This window comes from Sciurus vulgaris (genome assembly GCF_902686455.1).
Source record: "Sciurus vulgaris genome assembly, chromosome: 1".
Taxonomy (NCBI): Eukaryota; Metazoa; Chordata; class Mammalia; order Rodentia; family Sciuridae; genus Sciurus; species Sciurus vulgaris.
The window spans coordinates 101394389-101412107 of NC_136461.1; the positions used below are offsets into that span (position 1 = coordinate 101394389).

Below are 17719 nucleotides of genomic sequence, written 5' to 3' on the forward strand. Positions count from 1 at the left end.
TTGCATGCACACCTTCTTCCACCCTCAACCCTGGGCTGCTACAGCTTCTATTTAAGGACTTGGAGAGTAATCCAGAAGGACTATGGTGTCCTGGTTCCTTAGCCCTGGGAAGGAGTTGATAGGGGATATAAGAAACTGAGTGGCTCCCCGATTTCCCCTTTGGAAGTTTGAAGGGAGAGTAGAAGAAGTAGGGGGTCTTCAGAGTCATTTGAGTTGCACTAACGTACCTGGTCAAGGCTCATTTTTCCTTTTCCTTGCACTGGTTTCTAATACTTCTTGGATGTACAAGAGGAAAGATACCTGGAAACAGCTTTCTTTTGACACTACCCTGGCTGAGGGTAGATAGGACAGAGATGATACTGCATGTTCCTTTCCTGAAGACAGTTTGAGCAGACTGCCTGGTACCCCAAGAGACACTCTTAAAGAGCCTAAGATTGCTATAGTTAGCCATAGTGGACAACGTTCCATTCACATGCTCAAATGTTTATAAACTGCTATGTTTTGTAGGGGCAAAAAACCACATGACTATACAAACACACGTTCTCTTCTCTACCTGTATCAGACAGCACTGTTTCTTTTGCTGCTTGTTCAAAATGAGGTGGCATGCAGTGGTTTCCATGCTTAATAGATCATGAGAACATCCTGGAATAGTACTGGGAGAAAGTAATATAGTAAACCTAACTAGGCCTTGGGGGATTTCTTTTTCCCCCCTAAACATTATTCTGGAGGTTAGCTAGGTTTGGGAAACACTAAGTAAAAGGTAGGTAATTCATGGAGGGTGAGAAAGAGTAAAGAAGAACTGATCTCAAAGGCACCTGATACATCAGTGTATAATAGGAAGGTATGGATCTACAGCTTTGTTTTTGTTTTTTTTTAAGACCAGATCTTGCTAAGTTGACCAGGCAGGCCTCCAACTTGTGATCCTCTTGCCTCAGCCCCTTGAGTAGCTGGGATTACAGGAACATGCCATCATTCCCAGCTTGACTTTGGTAATTTTTTTAGGAGAGGATCCTAACTTTTTAATCTAAGGGCAGGAGTCACCAGGATACATAAAGAGAACTGGGGCTTAGGGCCAAATGATTCAATAGCCTTCCCCCATTACTCAACGATTCTTTATTTAGTGATTCTCCAAGTCCTGGTGATTATTACTATTCACAGCACATTTGACTTAAAAAGGGGAGGGTTCCTTCCATCTTACTACCTGTTGCCTAACTAGATTTGTAGTAGTGGAGTCTCTAGACATAGCAGATTGAATAAATGGAGGGTAGGACACAGAGTCCCCAAAACCTAATTTTATGTGACTTAGACAGTGGTTATCTCTTGCCTGTTGGTATTTTAAAACAAGAGTGGTATAGAAACTTGCTGTGAAGACTTGGGTTAAAATCACGGTTGTGTCACTTACTGGTTTTGATATTTTCAGTAAGATACCTAAACTCACTGACCTTCTACTTTTGTAAAATTAGGGTATGTACCTGACTGAAGTATTGAAATCTAATTTTGCCCCAAACTCTAGTCAATAGATACTCTTCACCAAAGCCCCAGACTGGTCAAGCCCATTCTAACTTCTCTAGGGACTTTCAATTTAGGACTATATGGTCTTGACAACAGGCTATAGATTAAGGGGCCTACACAAAAAATTCTGGATATAGGCCCCCTTTCCTTTCCCAAGATCCCTTCTCACATCCCTTAGGGTCCTCATATGTTTGTGGAGCAACATCACTCTGCAGAGGCAGCAGGAAGTTGGGGGAACCACAGTTCTGGACCATGGGGAGCAGTTTTATTCGAATGATAGGACTAATGTTTGTGTAACCTGCTGAGACCTGTGTGGGAGAGTTTGGGGTGGTTTTCCTTTTGGTGAGTAGATTTGCTCTGATTTCAAATCCATTAACACAAAACATGAGTTAGTCAGGGTCACTGTGGTCTGCGGTGAAGGGATGCCTGTGGAGAAATGGGACTGAGTGAGTCAGGTCAAGGGAATGTCTTCCTTGCAGAATGGAGTCAACTGGATAACTAGTGAGCCAGTGGTGGGATTCGGGACAAGGTGGGGAGAAGGGTTTCTGACATCTTGGGCTGGGATTAAGAGGAGGAAAGATTTGGGGTAGTAAAAAGGTAAAGGGGGTCATGGTCAGTCTAAACTCAAGAACAGTGTTGAGAGGATTCACAAAGACTGCCATATATACCAGAATGCTGAGAAGAACCTCAGGTCCCTGCCAGCCGTATTCTTACAAGAACATCCAGCCACCACATTAAAGATAGCACAGGACTTTCATGGGAGGTCAACCTGAGTTAAATCTACCTTTGCCCTATTGTTGATTCTTTGATTTTTGTTTCTTACCCTATTAAAGGAAGTGAGGAGACCTCTCTGGCATCTCATACTACTTACTCTATGCTTTTCTCTGAGCTCCACATTCTAGCTTATATGCAGATCTTGCAATTTCCTATAACTGGTTAAGAGAACAAGCTGTCCAGAGAGTGAGAAGGATAAGCAAGAGAAAAGATATCCATTTCAGCCCCAATACAGAAGCTGTGTGGTTAAGCAATTAATTTTTTCTCTTAGTCCTCAATTTGCCTCTGCATTCCAATTAGCTTTAGACAACTGGCATTCATTCTGCACTATACAAACAAATTTATGTGGAACAAGCAATGAAAGGAGAATGTTATTTGGTGTAGTCAGGGCTCCATTTCTGTTACTCCTTCACTCTGCCTCTAAGCACCCCCTCTCCCATCCCTCCTATATTTGACAGCAGTCTGTACCATCTGCAGCATCTTAGCTTCTCTCTTCTCTTCCAATCCTCTTTGTTGGTCCTCATTTCTTTTAACTTTTGGTAAATATTTAGGTATAATGCACTAGGTAAGTGCTATTTGGATACGAAGTTTAAAAATTCTATCTCTGTCCTTTGTGTATCTTTTTAGAGAAGGCACATGACTGAAGTACCTCAGCTGCACAGCCTGTAATGAGTTTAAGTAAAATAGGAATGCCAGTCTTAACCTACCTAGCCCTGCAGTAAAGAGCCAACTTTTATTATTATTAACCTGAATAATGGCACTAATCCACACACTTTCTTACAGTAATGTTAGAACAATGAAATCAGGGACTTCAGATTGATTAAAAGAATCAAACATTGCCCTGAGGATCTGTTTGCAAAGTTTTGTCAATCTAACAATATGAATACACACTGCCTTGTTTCTACTCCTTCCTATTGCAGAGAGTATTTTTTTTTTTTTTCCTTTCACATTCCTTATCAAGAAGACCAACCACTAAGTCCTTTGCCAAATTCTCAGACCCACTAAGGACATGAGATTCTACATGGCTTAATAAAAGACAGATAATCGGGATTTTTTTTCCCCTTAGCCTTTTTGAGGTTTTCATTTAAATGCACTCAGTGGTCATAGGGCAGAAGCCCAAGCTAGCTGGGGAGAAGGGAGTACGCCAGGGAGAGTATGTTTCTCATCCTGGGGAGGTATTCAGCCTAACTCCTGCAGCCAAATTACAGCACTAGAGAACAATGTGATGCATTCCTGGGCAGGTCGGTGGGACCCTGGGCGCCTGGGCCTTGTGGAGAGAGGTGCCAGACACAGAGCTCTCCGTAAGCAATCCTGCAGAGCCGCCCCCTGGGTGCAGAAATGAAATACGGGAGAGCTTCACATTACACAGAGACCTGTAGCTCACACCTGGTTATTGATGGCCTTGGTGGAGGCCTCTGCCCCCACCCTCCACTTGGGAACCGCCTGTTACTACGGGGGTTGGGCATCTTTGAAGCAATGTGGTAAAATAAGAAAGAGATGCTTCCTTTTAACTCTGCCCTGTCAGCCTGAGCACAACCATGAGGATACACACACATGTGCATATAGATGTATGGGAGTTGAAGTCATACCCCTTCATTCCATCTCCTCAAAAGCAACTAGATTTTCAACAAATCCTTTAAAAAGTATACTGAGAACAGGGTCCAGGTATAACCAAGGTACAATACATTATCAATACGCTGGCAACTGGGAACTCGTACTCCTCTGAGAGGTGATGGGGGAAGGAGAAAGAATGGCCACGACGAGAAAACACTAAGGGTGGAGAACTGCCAGCTAAGCAGAGTGGCTGAAGTTGAACAGCTTAAGGCTGGTTCATGCTAGAGACAGTAAGACACACATCCTCTGTGCTCTGGTGGGATAGTTTCCTGACTGCATAAGGTGTGTATAATTGCATGGCCTGCTGGTTATTACTTGTTTTAAACTCACTGGATTAGAAAACAAGATAGTTTTGGATTTTAGGGATGATCTCCATCCTAAGAGAGGGAGTGGAAGAGACCAAGCAGTGACTTCACTTGGGTAAATGTGTCATGACTGCACTGAAACTTCCCCAGAAACTTTTTTCTCTTTGGGTGACTGACAGCTTTCGGACAATAGTCACTGGGGTGTAATACACCCAATCCCAACTCTAAAGGTAAAAGGGATAGAAGGAATTTATAAGCTCATTTGCCTACTTCCCATCCATGGCCTAAATTATCTTTGAGCATCTCTTAGTAGTTTTTCCTCCTTTACCTAAAATGTTTTAGTTTCCCATGATTTGAAAATACAAGATAAGCATTCTCCTCTTTGCCCCCTAACTCTGAAATAAGCTACCTTAAAATTTTCCTTTGTTCACTGCTATTCTGCCTATGAATCTATGGACAGAGTACCTGCTCATGGGAGTTCTCTCTCTTTGACTAAAGGAGCCAAAATCTGGAGACTTGATGTCAAAACCCTGTTTCTGTTTCTGACCAAACAAAAAGGCTATGCTGAGTGAAGAAAAAAAGGAAGACAGTTTCATTCTTTGATAATGTTCACGGTGGAGGTTTCCCCAAGAGTGACAATATGGTTCCTAAAAAGCTTTGTTGTTGACAAAATGCCTGAGTATGTATGTACATTCCTGCAGGTAGGAGATACTCTCATCTAAAGGATGCCATTCACAGCAGGTCAGTGATTTGTCCAAGATCACGTGGACAGTGAATGGCCCAATTGGAACTCAAGCCTAGGTCTTCCAACTTCAAACTCTGGGTACCTGCATTAGAATGTCTAGGACTAGGGGCACCAGAGTACTAGGACCTTCAGTACAGAAATTGCTATAAAATGTCTGAGTCCCATAGGACTCTTTAAGATTGCTAGTAGAGTATATTTGAACCAATTTTACAAAGGAATGGACTATACCTGCCTGAACCTCATCAACAATTCTCTTTTTGCCGCTATGCCATTATTACCAGGAGGTGACTATCAGGTGATCACTATACAAATTATCCCACATTTAAACAACTCAGGCTCCTCGTTCTTTGTAGTCCTTTTTCCCTTTTTTCAAGTTAACATTAACATTTTTGCTTTAATTTTATCTAGTTCTTTTCAAGTGATGCTAAATATGCAGGCAGACTAGAAGTAGTCATGAGAAGCCATGAGAGGAAACTATTAAGACTTTGGGCTTTAAAAGTATGTATTAGAATTCCCTTTGAGACTTAACTCTTTTTAAAAATGCTGTGAACTCGGGTTATGAAAGTGAGAAGAGGGAATGAGGGTGCTAAGAAATCATCCTCTACCAACCCAGATGCCTACTCATGGAAGCTCGGGACCTCTGAGACAAGCATTCAACTACAAGTGGCATCTGCCTGACAGAGAAACCCCTGTGAGATAAGGCAGACAAAAAAATTCACTTGATCAAAACTTTTTGCTGCTCTCAATCCCTCCTCTCACCTACATTCAAAATCTGGACGTCTGTTTAGGTGTGGGACAGTGAAAAACAAGCAGCTCCAGGAGAGGATATGTGCAAGGGGAACCCTTCCCTGTTAGATCCTGGAATGTATTCCATTAGAGACAGAATAAACCCTCAAATACCCTACCCATCCCACTGGTTCACCCCAACTGTGAAGGCAGAAGGGAAAGCTGCAGGAGCATGATCTTCATCAATCACAGATCTGGGAAGCAATAGCTCCCTGACCTGGGCCTCCGCTTGAGCTAGTGAACACCTCAGGAAAATAGTAGACCTATAGTTAGGATTTCTCTTCTCTAGCAAACCTTACTTTTTGGTCCATCGATCTTGGCTCTCACTGCTCTCCCTGCTTCCCACCCCCACTGAACTCCGCATGTGGGCTCAGAAGTCATCATCTAAAGAATTCCATTGCTCACCTCCTGCATAGCAGCACAGCCCCATGAGGCCGCACACCAGATGGAGGGGATAAAAGTACGAGGTCATGGCTTCTAGCAAGAAGCTTTTTCTTAAACTAACCCTGACTCCTGGAAAAGAGGCAGAGCAGGAGAGTGTCGGGTGAGCTGCTGACGACAGCAGCTTCATAGGTCTTGTGTAAAAAGGAAGAACACTAACTTGGTTTTCAGTGGAAATTTCCCTACTCCCATCTCCAAGCTACTTCTGGTCTGTCTGCTCTTGAAGGTGTCTGGGTAGAATGCAGAGATTGTCAAACCAAGGAGTTAAATCCTTCCCAACTGCAAGGACCTATTTTACAGGCTGCCACACACGTGCTGAGGTGGAAGCCAAGGCCAGAACACGTGCCTTATTTCTCTTAAGTAAAAGGAAAGGGTATGAAAGGTGGACTGAACTATGAGGAAACTGAAAAGGTTGTCAGCAGGTCTTCAAAAGGTTTGTGTAGAATAAACAAAGACAAGGGAATGGAGGAAGATCATCAGTCCTAGAATGATTGGATTTGTTGGGTGACAATGTACAGAAAAAACAATTACAAAGAAGCAAAGTTTAACAGACTGGGAAATGAGTCTTAGAATAAAGGAATCAGGTGAGTGAGATTAATCAGAAATGCCTTTCTGTAGGAGGTGACTTTAGAATTGGCATTTTACAAGATAAGGCATGAACTATTTGAGGACAGTCAGGGAAAGATTCTAAAGAAGGAATGTGCTTAGAAGAATGTGCTTGTGACAAGGAATTTCAAGCAAGTACATGTTATACACACTGGGGAATAAAGGAAAATTAGAATGAGATCAGAACTTAGATAATGTGGGGTGACTATATACCCAGACTGTCAAATAGTTCAGAGGCCCCTACAGAGCCACACAGCATTTTGATATATGTCAGTAAATACCAGGACACATGGGAAAACACAAGGATGAGTTCATTTGATACAGACATGAGGACTAAAAGACATCTGCATTGTAAAGATCAGCAAAATTCTGTATGTCATTAACTACAGATCCTAATCATTTGGAATTCTAAGAAAGAAGGAGATATTAAATATCCTATCCAGAACTGTGATACATTAATGTAGACTTACAGGCTCAGAACCTGACATCCATCAAGCCAAACTTTTAATAAATTAAATATGAAAAAGGAATAATTCAAAATAGAAAATACATTTCTTTTCTTCACTTCCAACCTTAAAACTTGACAGATCCCCTATATTCCATTTGGTATACTAGATTTCTGTGGCTAGCAGATTTATCATATCTGAGGTCATAGTGAATACAGGCAAGCTGGAAAAGGGCTTTAGAGACTACAAAATCAGTTTAGTATTAAACAAGGAGATAGTTCTAGTATATTATAGTGCAATGAAACAGCAGTCAAAGATGGGAGACAAATTCTGATTTCATGATCTCCAATTAGATCTCTGGTTTCTTAAATTTGGTGAAGGTTAAAAACAGTTCTTTACTAGGTTCTGTCATACTTTTTAGCTGAAAATCTCCAACTTTTAAGGACAAGAAGTACCAGGGCAATCCTGAACTTCCACAGTAATTTCCTGGTGCCACTTTCAGAAGTGGAATACATTTTGGATTGTGAGGCTGACCTAGTGTGGCACTCAGTGAATATACTTTTGTGCACACTGAATAACCCAAAAGGTGAACTGTATTCTAGGTTTCCACTTTACTTACGTGGCACCATTTGGTGCTGGAAGGGAGGCAGCCACTTAACAGTTATAGCATTTGTTAGTATCATCTTGGGTTTTTCCCCCTCCCCTAGGCAGTTTATAAAAGGTGATTTCTGAAACCCTTCACAAAAGAAAAGCTCCAGGGTTTACATTCAACTGTGACACCACTATGAATTCATTAAGAAGCATGTTTCAGGTTGCACTATAATTTCCCTATGTAACATAAACCCATGGAATCTGACATAAGCTGATTGCTCATGCTGGTTATTTTATTTACATTTCTGAATGGAGGGGATTTCAATACTCATAAAATATCTAACTGAGTTATTATTTTTCATCTGTTCTCCCAGAGCAGCTATTATAAAGTAGGTCTAGAGACAGAAGTCTCAACTTGTATGACTGGTTAAACAACCAGGGAAAAGTTATTGCTCAAAAAGCAATTTAAAAAATTCAATATGGAATTTGAGGCCAAACCAAAGATATGGTTACTCTCAATGCCATCTGAAAGATTAAAAAAATTTTAAAAAGGTTAAATATTGAGTTCCTTATCTTCATTCAAGTCCTATGGGAACAGGTAGTGGCTTCACAGGAACTCAAGGGGCAGGAGTTCATTTAAACCTTTCTGGAGATACAGTCACTATATAAACAGGAACATTGGTGAATGGATGAGAGTGGAATCCCTATTACCCAGAAATATGAATGTTTTACTAATATGTAAAAATTAGACTTCCCAAATTAAAAGCTGTCATCATGCATTTAACGTACTATCTGAAGATGTTAACCCTACCCAAGGAATAATAAATTTCTGCTTTGTTCCAGTAGGTTTGGCAAACTCAGATAGTTTGCTTACAGAAGTAAAGGGCACCAAAAAATTCCAAAGTTTGATACTCAATTTTCTGCCTCCAAGTCATTATTCAAATCATATCTTTCTTTCTTCTTCTATAGCACTTAGTTAGATCAGTATATTCTTCAACCCTCTAGTACAACCTTGGGCCTACTACTCTTCTACTCCATTTACGTTTATCATTTTTCCATATTCATTGATTACATGTCTAATTGTAAAAATTCCTCAAGGAAAGGTTCTGTGTCTATTTTAAGATAAGTATTCTGAAGTTATAGCCTAATGATCCAGTTACTTGACTGAGATAGCCCAATTAAGATAGGAAATATTTTTCAGTTATCTGGAGAAGAAATAATCTTGGTGGTTCTCTCTGTAAAGAGGTAGAATTATCAATGATGCTGAATTAATTGGCAAAATTTAGCTTGAAATCATAGGCAAAGAAACCTTAAGTGCCTTATCCCAATATCCTTTGATTTAATTTTTAAACTGACATAATATTTGCCTATTTTCAGAATTAGTGACTGCAGGATGAAGCTTTGGCATTAACAAATGTGCTCTGGGAAATTCTGGGTGGCTCTTTCTTATTCTCTCTCGCAAGTACATAGAGCCAATTAATTTTGGTTCTAACTCTTACTATTCCATTCTGCTTCACAATGACATCATACTATTTCATTTTTAAAAATGAAGATTCTTTTAGTCCTTATTTAATCTATCATTACTAGGAATGAGAGTATATTAAAGAGGAAAATACATGAGCATAAAGAGGAAAATATATAAGGCTTCTGACTTACGGCAGTTACCATGTGAATCTGCGGTCAAATATTTCTTAAACTTTTAGTTCAGGAGCTCTTCATTATTTAATAAATTCTAAATTATTCATATAAACATTATAATAAAAACTGCTGTTTACAAAAACATGGATGTTGGCAGCTAGGTATAAAGATAAAAGTCTTACATGTTGCATATTTGAAAAAGAGTAAAATGAAAATACTTCTTTTTACATTTTCAAGTTTGACTTAAAGGAACCCTAATCAAATAAATCCTTCTGAAAGGAACAGCCTTTTATCTAGACCGATTTTGGGGGTTAATTTATGAGAGACACTTAAAATAACATTAGCAACTTCAGATCAAATGAATTAATATGAAAGGATGAACTAATTGATTGTGGCAGTCACTTCTATCTTATACCAACACATTTTCATGCCTTTTTCAAACCCCTTCCACTGAGAGTATATTTTATACTTCATAAAGATAACCAATAAATATTTGTTCAGTGAATGAAAGAATGAACAAACAAATCCCTTAGTGGTAACACCCTAATGCAATAAATTAAAAACTCAGACCCATAGTATGTTATGGAACAATCATTAGCATATTATAGTATGTTATAGAATAATAGTTACCATATTTTTTAATGTTGAGGCTCTTAAAAAACTTAAACTTTGATAATAAAGATAAGTCTTTTGGAATTCTTCCATGTAATAAGCTGATACCGAAAGAAGACTCTTTTCAGGGTATTCAGAATTCTGAACTGCATGTTTTAGTCATTTTTATTTTGTTTTTTAAAGGTGGTATTACAATAGCTAAAATAGACCAAGAGCAAATTAATAAGAAAAGTCCTCACAGCCAGGGCTTAGCTGAATTAGAATCCCTGAGCTCCCAGTAAGAGCTAAACCCACAAAGGGTCAGAGTCAAGTAAATAAAAAATCCAGCTGAATTTTATCAGAGGGCAAAGTTTCAACTTTGAGTACCCCAGCAACCAAGGATGAATTATGTATAAGATTAGTAAAGGGCCTTCATCCACACCCCACCTAGAGAACATTTTTCTACCTCACTGTGACTGAAGGAAAAACAGCAATGTATTTGCCTGCCAAGAACAGCTGTGGCTGTACTCTAGATAGAAGTCTAATGACACTAAGGGATTAAAATTTAATTGTAAAGCTGCTACTACCTGGGAGCAAAAGCTTGGACTTTGGCTTCAGGAGGAGGAAAAAAAAAAAAAAAAAAAAAAAAAAAAAAAAAGGACTCCAGCATATTGAAAATATGAGAATAAGAGCTGGCATATATCTAACAGTGTGAGAATATACTCCCTTCTTAACTTCTCCCCCAAACTACTCTCTGTATGTCGTATTGGCTACAGGAAAGAGTGCTCAAAGAAAATGGATATAGTTCTTCTCTACACTTTGAACAACCTACACGTTTTATTTCCAGATTGACTGAAATTATATAATGAGGTAGGAAGGTGATTACTTATTTTGAATTCTCTGAATATCTGTTCTCTTAATTTTGTTGAGCATCACCTAACGCCCAAATAATTTCTTTTCTTGAAGTTGGCTAATGTCAAGACAGACCTAAAGCCAGGTGTTGTGATTCATGCCTATAATCCCAGTGACTTGGGAGGTTGAGGTAGGAGGATCCCAAGTTCAAGGCCAGTCTCAGCAACTTATCTAGACCCTGTGTCAAAATGAAAAATAAAAAGGGCTGAGAATTAGCTCAGTAGTAGAGCACCCCTGAGTTCAATCCTCAGTACTAAAAAAAAAAAAAAAAAGAAAGAAAGAAAAAAATAAAAGACGACCTAAGATAATCTTAATGAGATAATTTTGGCCCCTCCTTAACTTCAGTTAGAATATTATTAAAACCAAGTCAATTTACGGAGATCTCACTAGCCTTAAGGAATACACCTAAGTTTCTGGCCTACTGATGCAACTACTAGAAGTATAACTACTGCCTAAAATTCTCATGTTAGGAAAAAAAACTCCCAAATTTGATATTTTAGACTACAAGTTTATTCTATTCAGCTAAACTCTCCCCCCAAATCCTTCACAAACTTTTTATTTGATTTTAAAAGACAGTGTTGAAACACAAGATATGTTAAAATGTTTTTCTTTTTCTATTATTTCAGAGCATTGGTCAAATTCCCTTTGAATCATCACAAACCAGGGTCTATTGTTTCTTCAGTGTTACTGTATATTTTAAGCAGTCAGAGAGGCTGGCATCCTTTATACAGTTATGTATGTGATGTAAATGACCAAATAGCATTCTTTTTTAAGGGACTAATTAGCAAGTGAAGGAATGAAATTAGAGTGGACCACTTTGAAAGACAAGCAAATGTGTGTTCTTTATTTTAAAGCATCAGAGTTCACCCAATAGACTTAAATACTGTGAAGAGTTCCCCTGGGCAGCTTATTTGTCTACTAAAGTCTTTGCCTTGGTGGTAAGCATTTTTCCAACCTAAAGACCCTTTCGATTTTTCTGGCGATCTGCATCAGGTTTTCTCATTTAACTCTCTTCTAATTTAGTTCTTCAGGGATACATTTCTAGCAAAACCACTTGACTATAACTACACCATCATTATATATACCCTCAGTATTACTATATCTGGTTTTAAATTTACTCTTTTTTTGGGGGGGTGCACTGGGGATTGGACCCACAGCCTCAAGCATGCTAGAGAAATTTATTCTTTTGTACTTGTTTTTGTGTAAATTGTGAAATGATCTATTATTGAAACCATGAGATTTTAGGCACATTACCTAACTTCAGTGCCTCAAATTTCCCATCTAAATCATTAGATTACAATTTGTCCTCTAATAGGAATAAATGATAAGTATAAACTCTTTTAAACTGAAAAGAACTAAATAAAATCTAAGTTACTCTTAGTTTAGAATTTAATACATTAAGTAGTTTTACTAATTGTGTTCTCTGGAGCATTAGAAATTTGATCGATCAGGGAAGGGTGCAAAACTCCACTCAAGAAAATACCTACAAACTATTCCTCAAGATTATGGTTTTCTTTTGTATCCCATCATTCCCTCCATTTAGAGAACTAAGTTGGGTCTACAAAAGACAAAGATGGTTTCTAAAACAAATATCAGTAAGTTTCCTAAAGTGAGTTCTAACATCAATAGCGTAATGGTTTTGGAATGAGAAGTTTATGTAAATATCTAAGCACAGCTCTATTAAAAACTGCTAAGCAGTCCGTATGCCGCAAGTGCTAATCAATAAGTAATAAATATATTATAGTAGTTAGTGACAGCTATCCTAAACTTTGGCACTGAGACTTTAGTTTTGACAGAAAAAAATGATCAAATACACTGCCAAATTCAGGGAGAGCATTTGTGAACTTCACAGGCATATGTTAACAGGAAAAAAGGGTGCCATTCACAAACTTCAAATTAAATTCCGAGGAAAGGATATAGACATGCATTATAAAGTACACTGTCCTGCTGGGCATGGTGGTAGACACCTGTAATTCCAGCCACTCAGGAGGCTGACGCAGGAGGATGAAAGTTTGAGGCCATTCTGGGTAGCTGAATAAAAAATAGAATAAAATAAAAAAGAGCTTGGCAAACAGAGAAACAAGATATATCCCATTTGTTTACAATAAAAAATGAATTAAAAAAAAACTGCTTCCCAGATATAAGAAAAAAAAAAAAAAAGAGCTTGTGATGTAGCTCAGCGTTAGAGCACTTGCCTAGCATGTGTGAGTGCTGGCTTCAATTCCCAGTATGGGGTTGGGGAGTGAGTATAGTGAAGAGTATGCTGACCTAACTTTTATTCTTATTTTCTTCTTTGAAAAGATGAGTTCAGTACTAGAAATTTCATAAATTTCTGTCTGGGTCTTTTTGAGGGAGAATAAAAAGGATAAAGCATGGTAAATAACTTTGCAAAGTAAAGAGTATCTTTTATCTTGCTACGAACAATCCAGCTAATACAGAAAATAAAAATTGGATATACCAGACTATCCAAATAAAGACTTTAGAGGCACTAACAATGGAACGAAATTGTAAATGTTAAAAATTTTCAACCTGTTACATAATAGGCTCGTTTTATGATCTGTAAAGTCTCTGGGAAATATCTCAAGATGTATTACTGTGGAAATAGTATAGTTACAGAACAATATTTTATGGGAATATAAGCTTAGTTATAACTCAAAATGTTTCAAAACCTCTACTAGTCCTTATGAACTAAAAAAGTCTCACAGCTTTGAAAAATAATCCATTTCAAACAAAATGAAAAAACTGTCAGTTTCATTTCTGAACATTAATTTCTTATGCATGTGTATTAAGAAAAGAGGTAGGCAACTATCACACATTTTTAGCATTAACAAAGTCAGATGGAGAATATATTTAAAATATTTCACTTAAAAACAGCTTTCAGGTTGGGGATATAGCCCAGTTGGTAGAGTGCTTGCCTCACAAGCACAAGGCCCTGGGTTCAAATCCTCAGCACCGCAAAAAACAAAAACAAAACAAAACAAAACAAAAACAGCTTTCATGTTACCAGTTACGGCAATGAAAAACTAAGAACCTTTAGAAATAATCATATTTTTTCCTACTGGTACATAATCAATATAGAGTTTAAATTGTCTATCAACTCCCCTAGCTCTTAAGATGATCTTTGCCCTGGAAAAAATGAGAATAGTAGACAAACCTTCCCCAAAGTTTTTTTCACTATTCAGTAAAAGACACTTGGCACTTATAAGCAGATAATATCTGCTTATTACTTTGAAAAATGTAATTTGGAGAGAAAAATTTTAATTATTTTTAGGAAGGGCCTGAAGAAACCCCAGTGAGACACTCTGTGGAGAGGTCCTTTGTTAGTATAACATCTGACCTTCTATATCTTTGGAAATCATACAACTTGGCTAATGTAGTCCTTAAAGAATTAATCAAGCAGACTGTAAGGCCCTAGTTACAGTGGAGCCAGCCAATTATGAGTTGCTCAGAAATTCATCACTGGCATGTCCAACCACATTTTCCCACATAAAGATTAGTAGAAATATGTGGAAACAAGGTCCATTCCCACCCCAGCACAGCTACAGCATGTGCTTAGTGAAACTCAACAAAGTTTTGCTTTAGTAAAACAATTTGAGAATCTTTTCTATTCCTGTCTTTACCCTAACTCTGCCAACATTGCAAAGACTGCCCTATTTAGTTAAAATCCAACTTAAGAACTTTTACATACAAACACAATTCTTAATTCAGTGCCTGAATTCGTAAGTAAGTAGGTGAAATCCCCAAAGACAATCTTTAGCCTTTTTACTTTTGTGATAACACCCTCCTGAGCCGTACTAAAGAGAAAGCTTTTTCTGCAAGAGGGAAATGAAAGGGGCCAGAGTAGATGAAGATTGGTTCTCTAAGGAGAGGGCACTGCTGCTCTTAAATAAAGAAGCTCCTTTCAGATAAGCAGAATCAGATTCCAGTTCAGTTGGTTTGCTGGCTACCCTTACTTTGAACTCTCATATTTAACCCAGCAGGCTTCAAAGCAGGTGAGAAAATGACCTACCACTTAAAAGCAATTTTTCCTTTTTCAGGAATTCTGGCCTTGGAGAGTATCAGCTCTGATATCAGCACATTCCACATCTCTAGGGATTTATGCAACTTTTTTCATTGCTATATGTCTAATGTCAGACCAGGTTTTCATCTCAACCAGGAGGAAAAAAGTAGGGGAGACCCTAACTTGTTAAAAATGAGGTCTTATGCTCCACAGAGCATTATACCATGCAAAACTAGAGGCATAAAAACCACTAACCATTCTAGTTCATTCTCTTGAAATCTGATGTACAGTAAGAATTATTAGAAATCGTTAATTCCCAGTGCCTGGCATCATAAAAATTTGTCAAAAATACATTTTAATAAATTAAAACTGAATTTACTCTAGCATGTGAACTAATGAAAAAAAAAATTAGATGAGGAAGACAATGGTAACAATAAATTTAGATTTTTTTTTTTTTTTTTTTTTGAGACAGGGTTTTACTATGTTGCTTAGGGCCTCGTTAAATTGCTAAGACTGGCTTTGAACTTGTGAGTCTCCTGTCTCAGCCTCCTGAGTCGCTGGGATTACAGGCGTGCATGATCATGCCCAGCTTAGGACATTTTATTGAATGGCTTTGCCTTACCAAGTAAAAATACCAGTACATTTCAAAAATACTTCAGACAGTAGATTGAGACAGACATTATTATCCTATATACATGTATGAAAAAAAACTTTAAAAAAATTTGTCACTATCAAAAAATAAAATAAAATAAAAAACCTTCATAATCTGGATACGGTGGTGCACCTCTGTAATCCCAGCTATTCAGGAGGCTGAGATAAGAGGATGACAAGTTTGATACCAGACTGGCCAACTTAGACTATCTTGAATTAAAAAATTTTAAAAAATTGGGAATATAGTCCAATGGTAGACAACCTCTGGGTTCAATCCTTAGCACTAGAAAATAAAACAAATATACTTCATCATTTCCTGACTTAACTGAAAAATCCTAACAGGGGTAGCTTGCAATTTACCAACAGGCTTTATTCTACAGGGCAGTTTTCCAGTACCAGGAACTTAAAACATTTCTCCTCTTTGTGGTTCACATACACATAATATATTCCGGGTATAGTGCAAATAGTATTGTTGAAATGATACTCAAGTTACCATTCATGCTTCAGTTTCTGTGAAAAATGCATTTTGAACTTACGATTAGAATATAATTCCTCCAAACAAGGATGCTCTTTAGTGACAATAATGACACTGCTGAAGGGAACAACAACAAACACCTAGTTTTTATTGTGGGCAGACAGTTCTAAACACTTGATGTATTTTAAGTTCATTTAACCCTCACCAAAATCTATGCAGTAGCACTATTCTCATTTTATAATTAAGGTTAGAAAAGGTTAACTTACCTGTGGCTGCACAGCCAATAAACATAAGGGCTAGAATGTAAAGTAGAATGGTTCAAGAGTCCCTGCTCATAACCACTCGGCAAAGCTTCTCCACTTGGATGATATGGCACTAGCAGTTGTTCTGCATCCCTCGTATTGGAGGAGAAGAACAGAGAGAGGCTTCTCAAGTTTAATATGCATATAGGATAAAGTGGGGATGTTGTTAAAATGCAGATTCCGATTCAGGAGGTCTGCAGTGGTGCCTGAGGCTCTGAACTTTTAGCAAGTTCCTGGTGAGGTTGGTGCTCCTAGTTCATGCATGAGGTGGAGAACCAGAATTTGGGCCTCTAGTTTCCTTACTAATTTTCTGTCAACGCATTTATAGGTTGTTGAGACTGCCCATACTATAATCATTTTCCATTTACTCTTAAATAGGACCTACCTTTGGAACTAATGCATGTTAAATATTGGTGTTACCAACCACACAAATACCCAAAGATAGTGAATAAATGCCCGTTTTATTGTTTGTCAACTAGATTCACAGTATTTCAATAACTTTTGGTCTAAAAAAGGAACTTCACTTTTAAATATGCAATTCTTCACTCTCAGACACTGCTAGAGGAGTGCTAAAGAACTTATGCTATGTAATCTTTAAGACTCTTCAGGTGCAGTTAGTGACCTCTTAGGTAAAGTCAGTCACTATCTACCAACAATGATGGATGGAGCATGAACTGAATACACTTTGCATTGATTTTAGCCAGTACCTCATGGAAATATATTATACTAACAATTGCTACATACCTATTCTAGACTTTACATCTCCTTGCTCTATACCTCCTCCTTCCCACTCCACTGCCCTGAAAGAAACCCATGGATCATCTCTCCCATTACTTGCCTGTATCTTTTGAGACAGGGCCTTTTTCTTTCTTTTTTTTTTTTTTGGTGGTGCTGGGAATCGAACCCAGGGCCTTATGCTTGCAAGGCAAGCACTTAACCAACTGAGCTATCTCTCCAGCCCTGCCTGTATCTTTTAAATACACAGCAGTACCTTTTTCCCTAGCTATTATTAAATGGATGGAATTCCCTTTCTAGTCCTGATTTTTGTTATTGTTTCATTTGTTTTTCCCATGCCAGATTACACAGTAAAGTCATTTCAGTTTGAGATGCACTCACTTCCTAATCAGTACCACTACAACAACAGAGTTATGGTATAACCAATCACAAGCTTCCTTTTTTACGTTAAATGGAAACAGAATAGTCAGTTTCCAACTCAAATATCTATACTCCCTGAACAACAGTAGAAATTAATTCTTCTTGAAGCTTGATCCAGAATCAAATGCATACTCAGACTCCTAGGCCTACAGCCAGTGGCAACTTAACACATTAT

The 17719-nt window shown here is 38.0% G+C and overlaps 1 protein-coding gene across 11 annotated transcripts in view; it reads right to left on the reverse strand.

Annotated features, from left to right (window-relative positions):
- The window catches only part of ST7L (suppression of tumorigenicity 7 like), a 179524-nt gene that overhangs the window by 75734 nt on the left and 86071 nt on the right, over positions 1-17719 (reverse strand). The window contains exon 15 of one of the 11 annotated variants that reach the window (XM_079135539.1): positions 857-12992. The exons of the other annotated variants lie outside the window; for them this stretch is intronic. Within the exon in view, the coding sequence (XP_078991665.1) occupies positions 12945-12992 (48 nt within the window). The 3' untranslated portion in view covers positions 857-12944. Of the gene's footprint in view, positions 1-856; positions 12993-17719 lie in introns of those variants that run through there. 11 annotated transcript variants of the gene reach the window in all.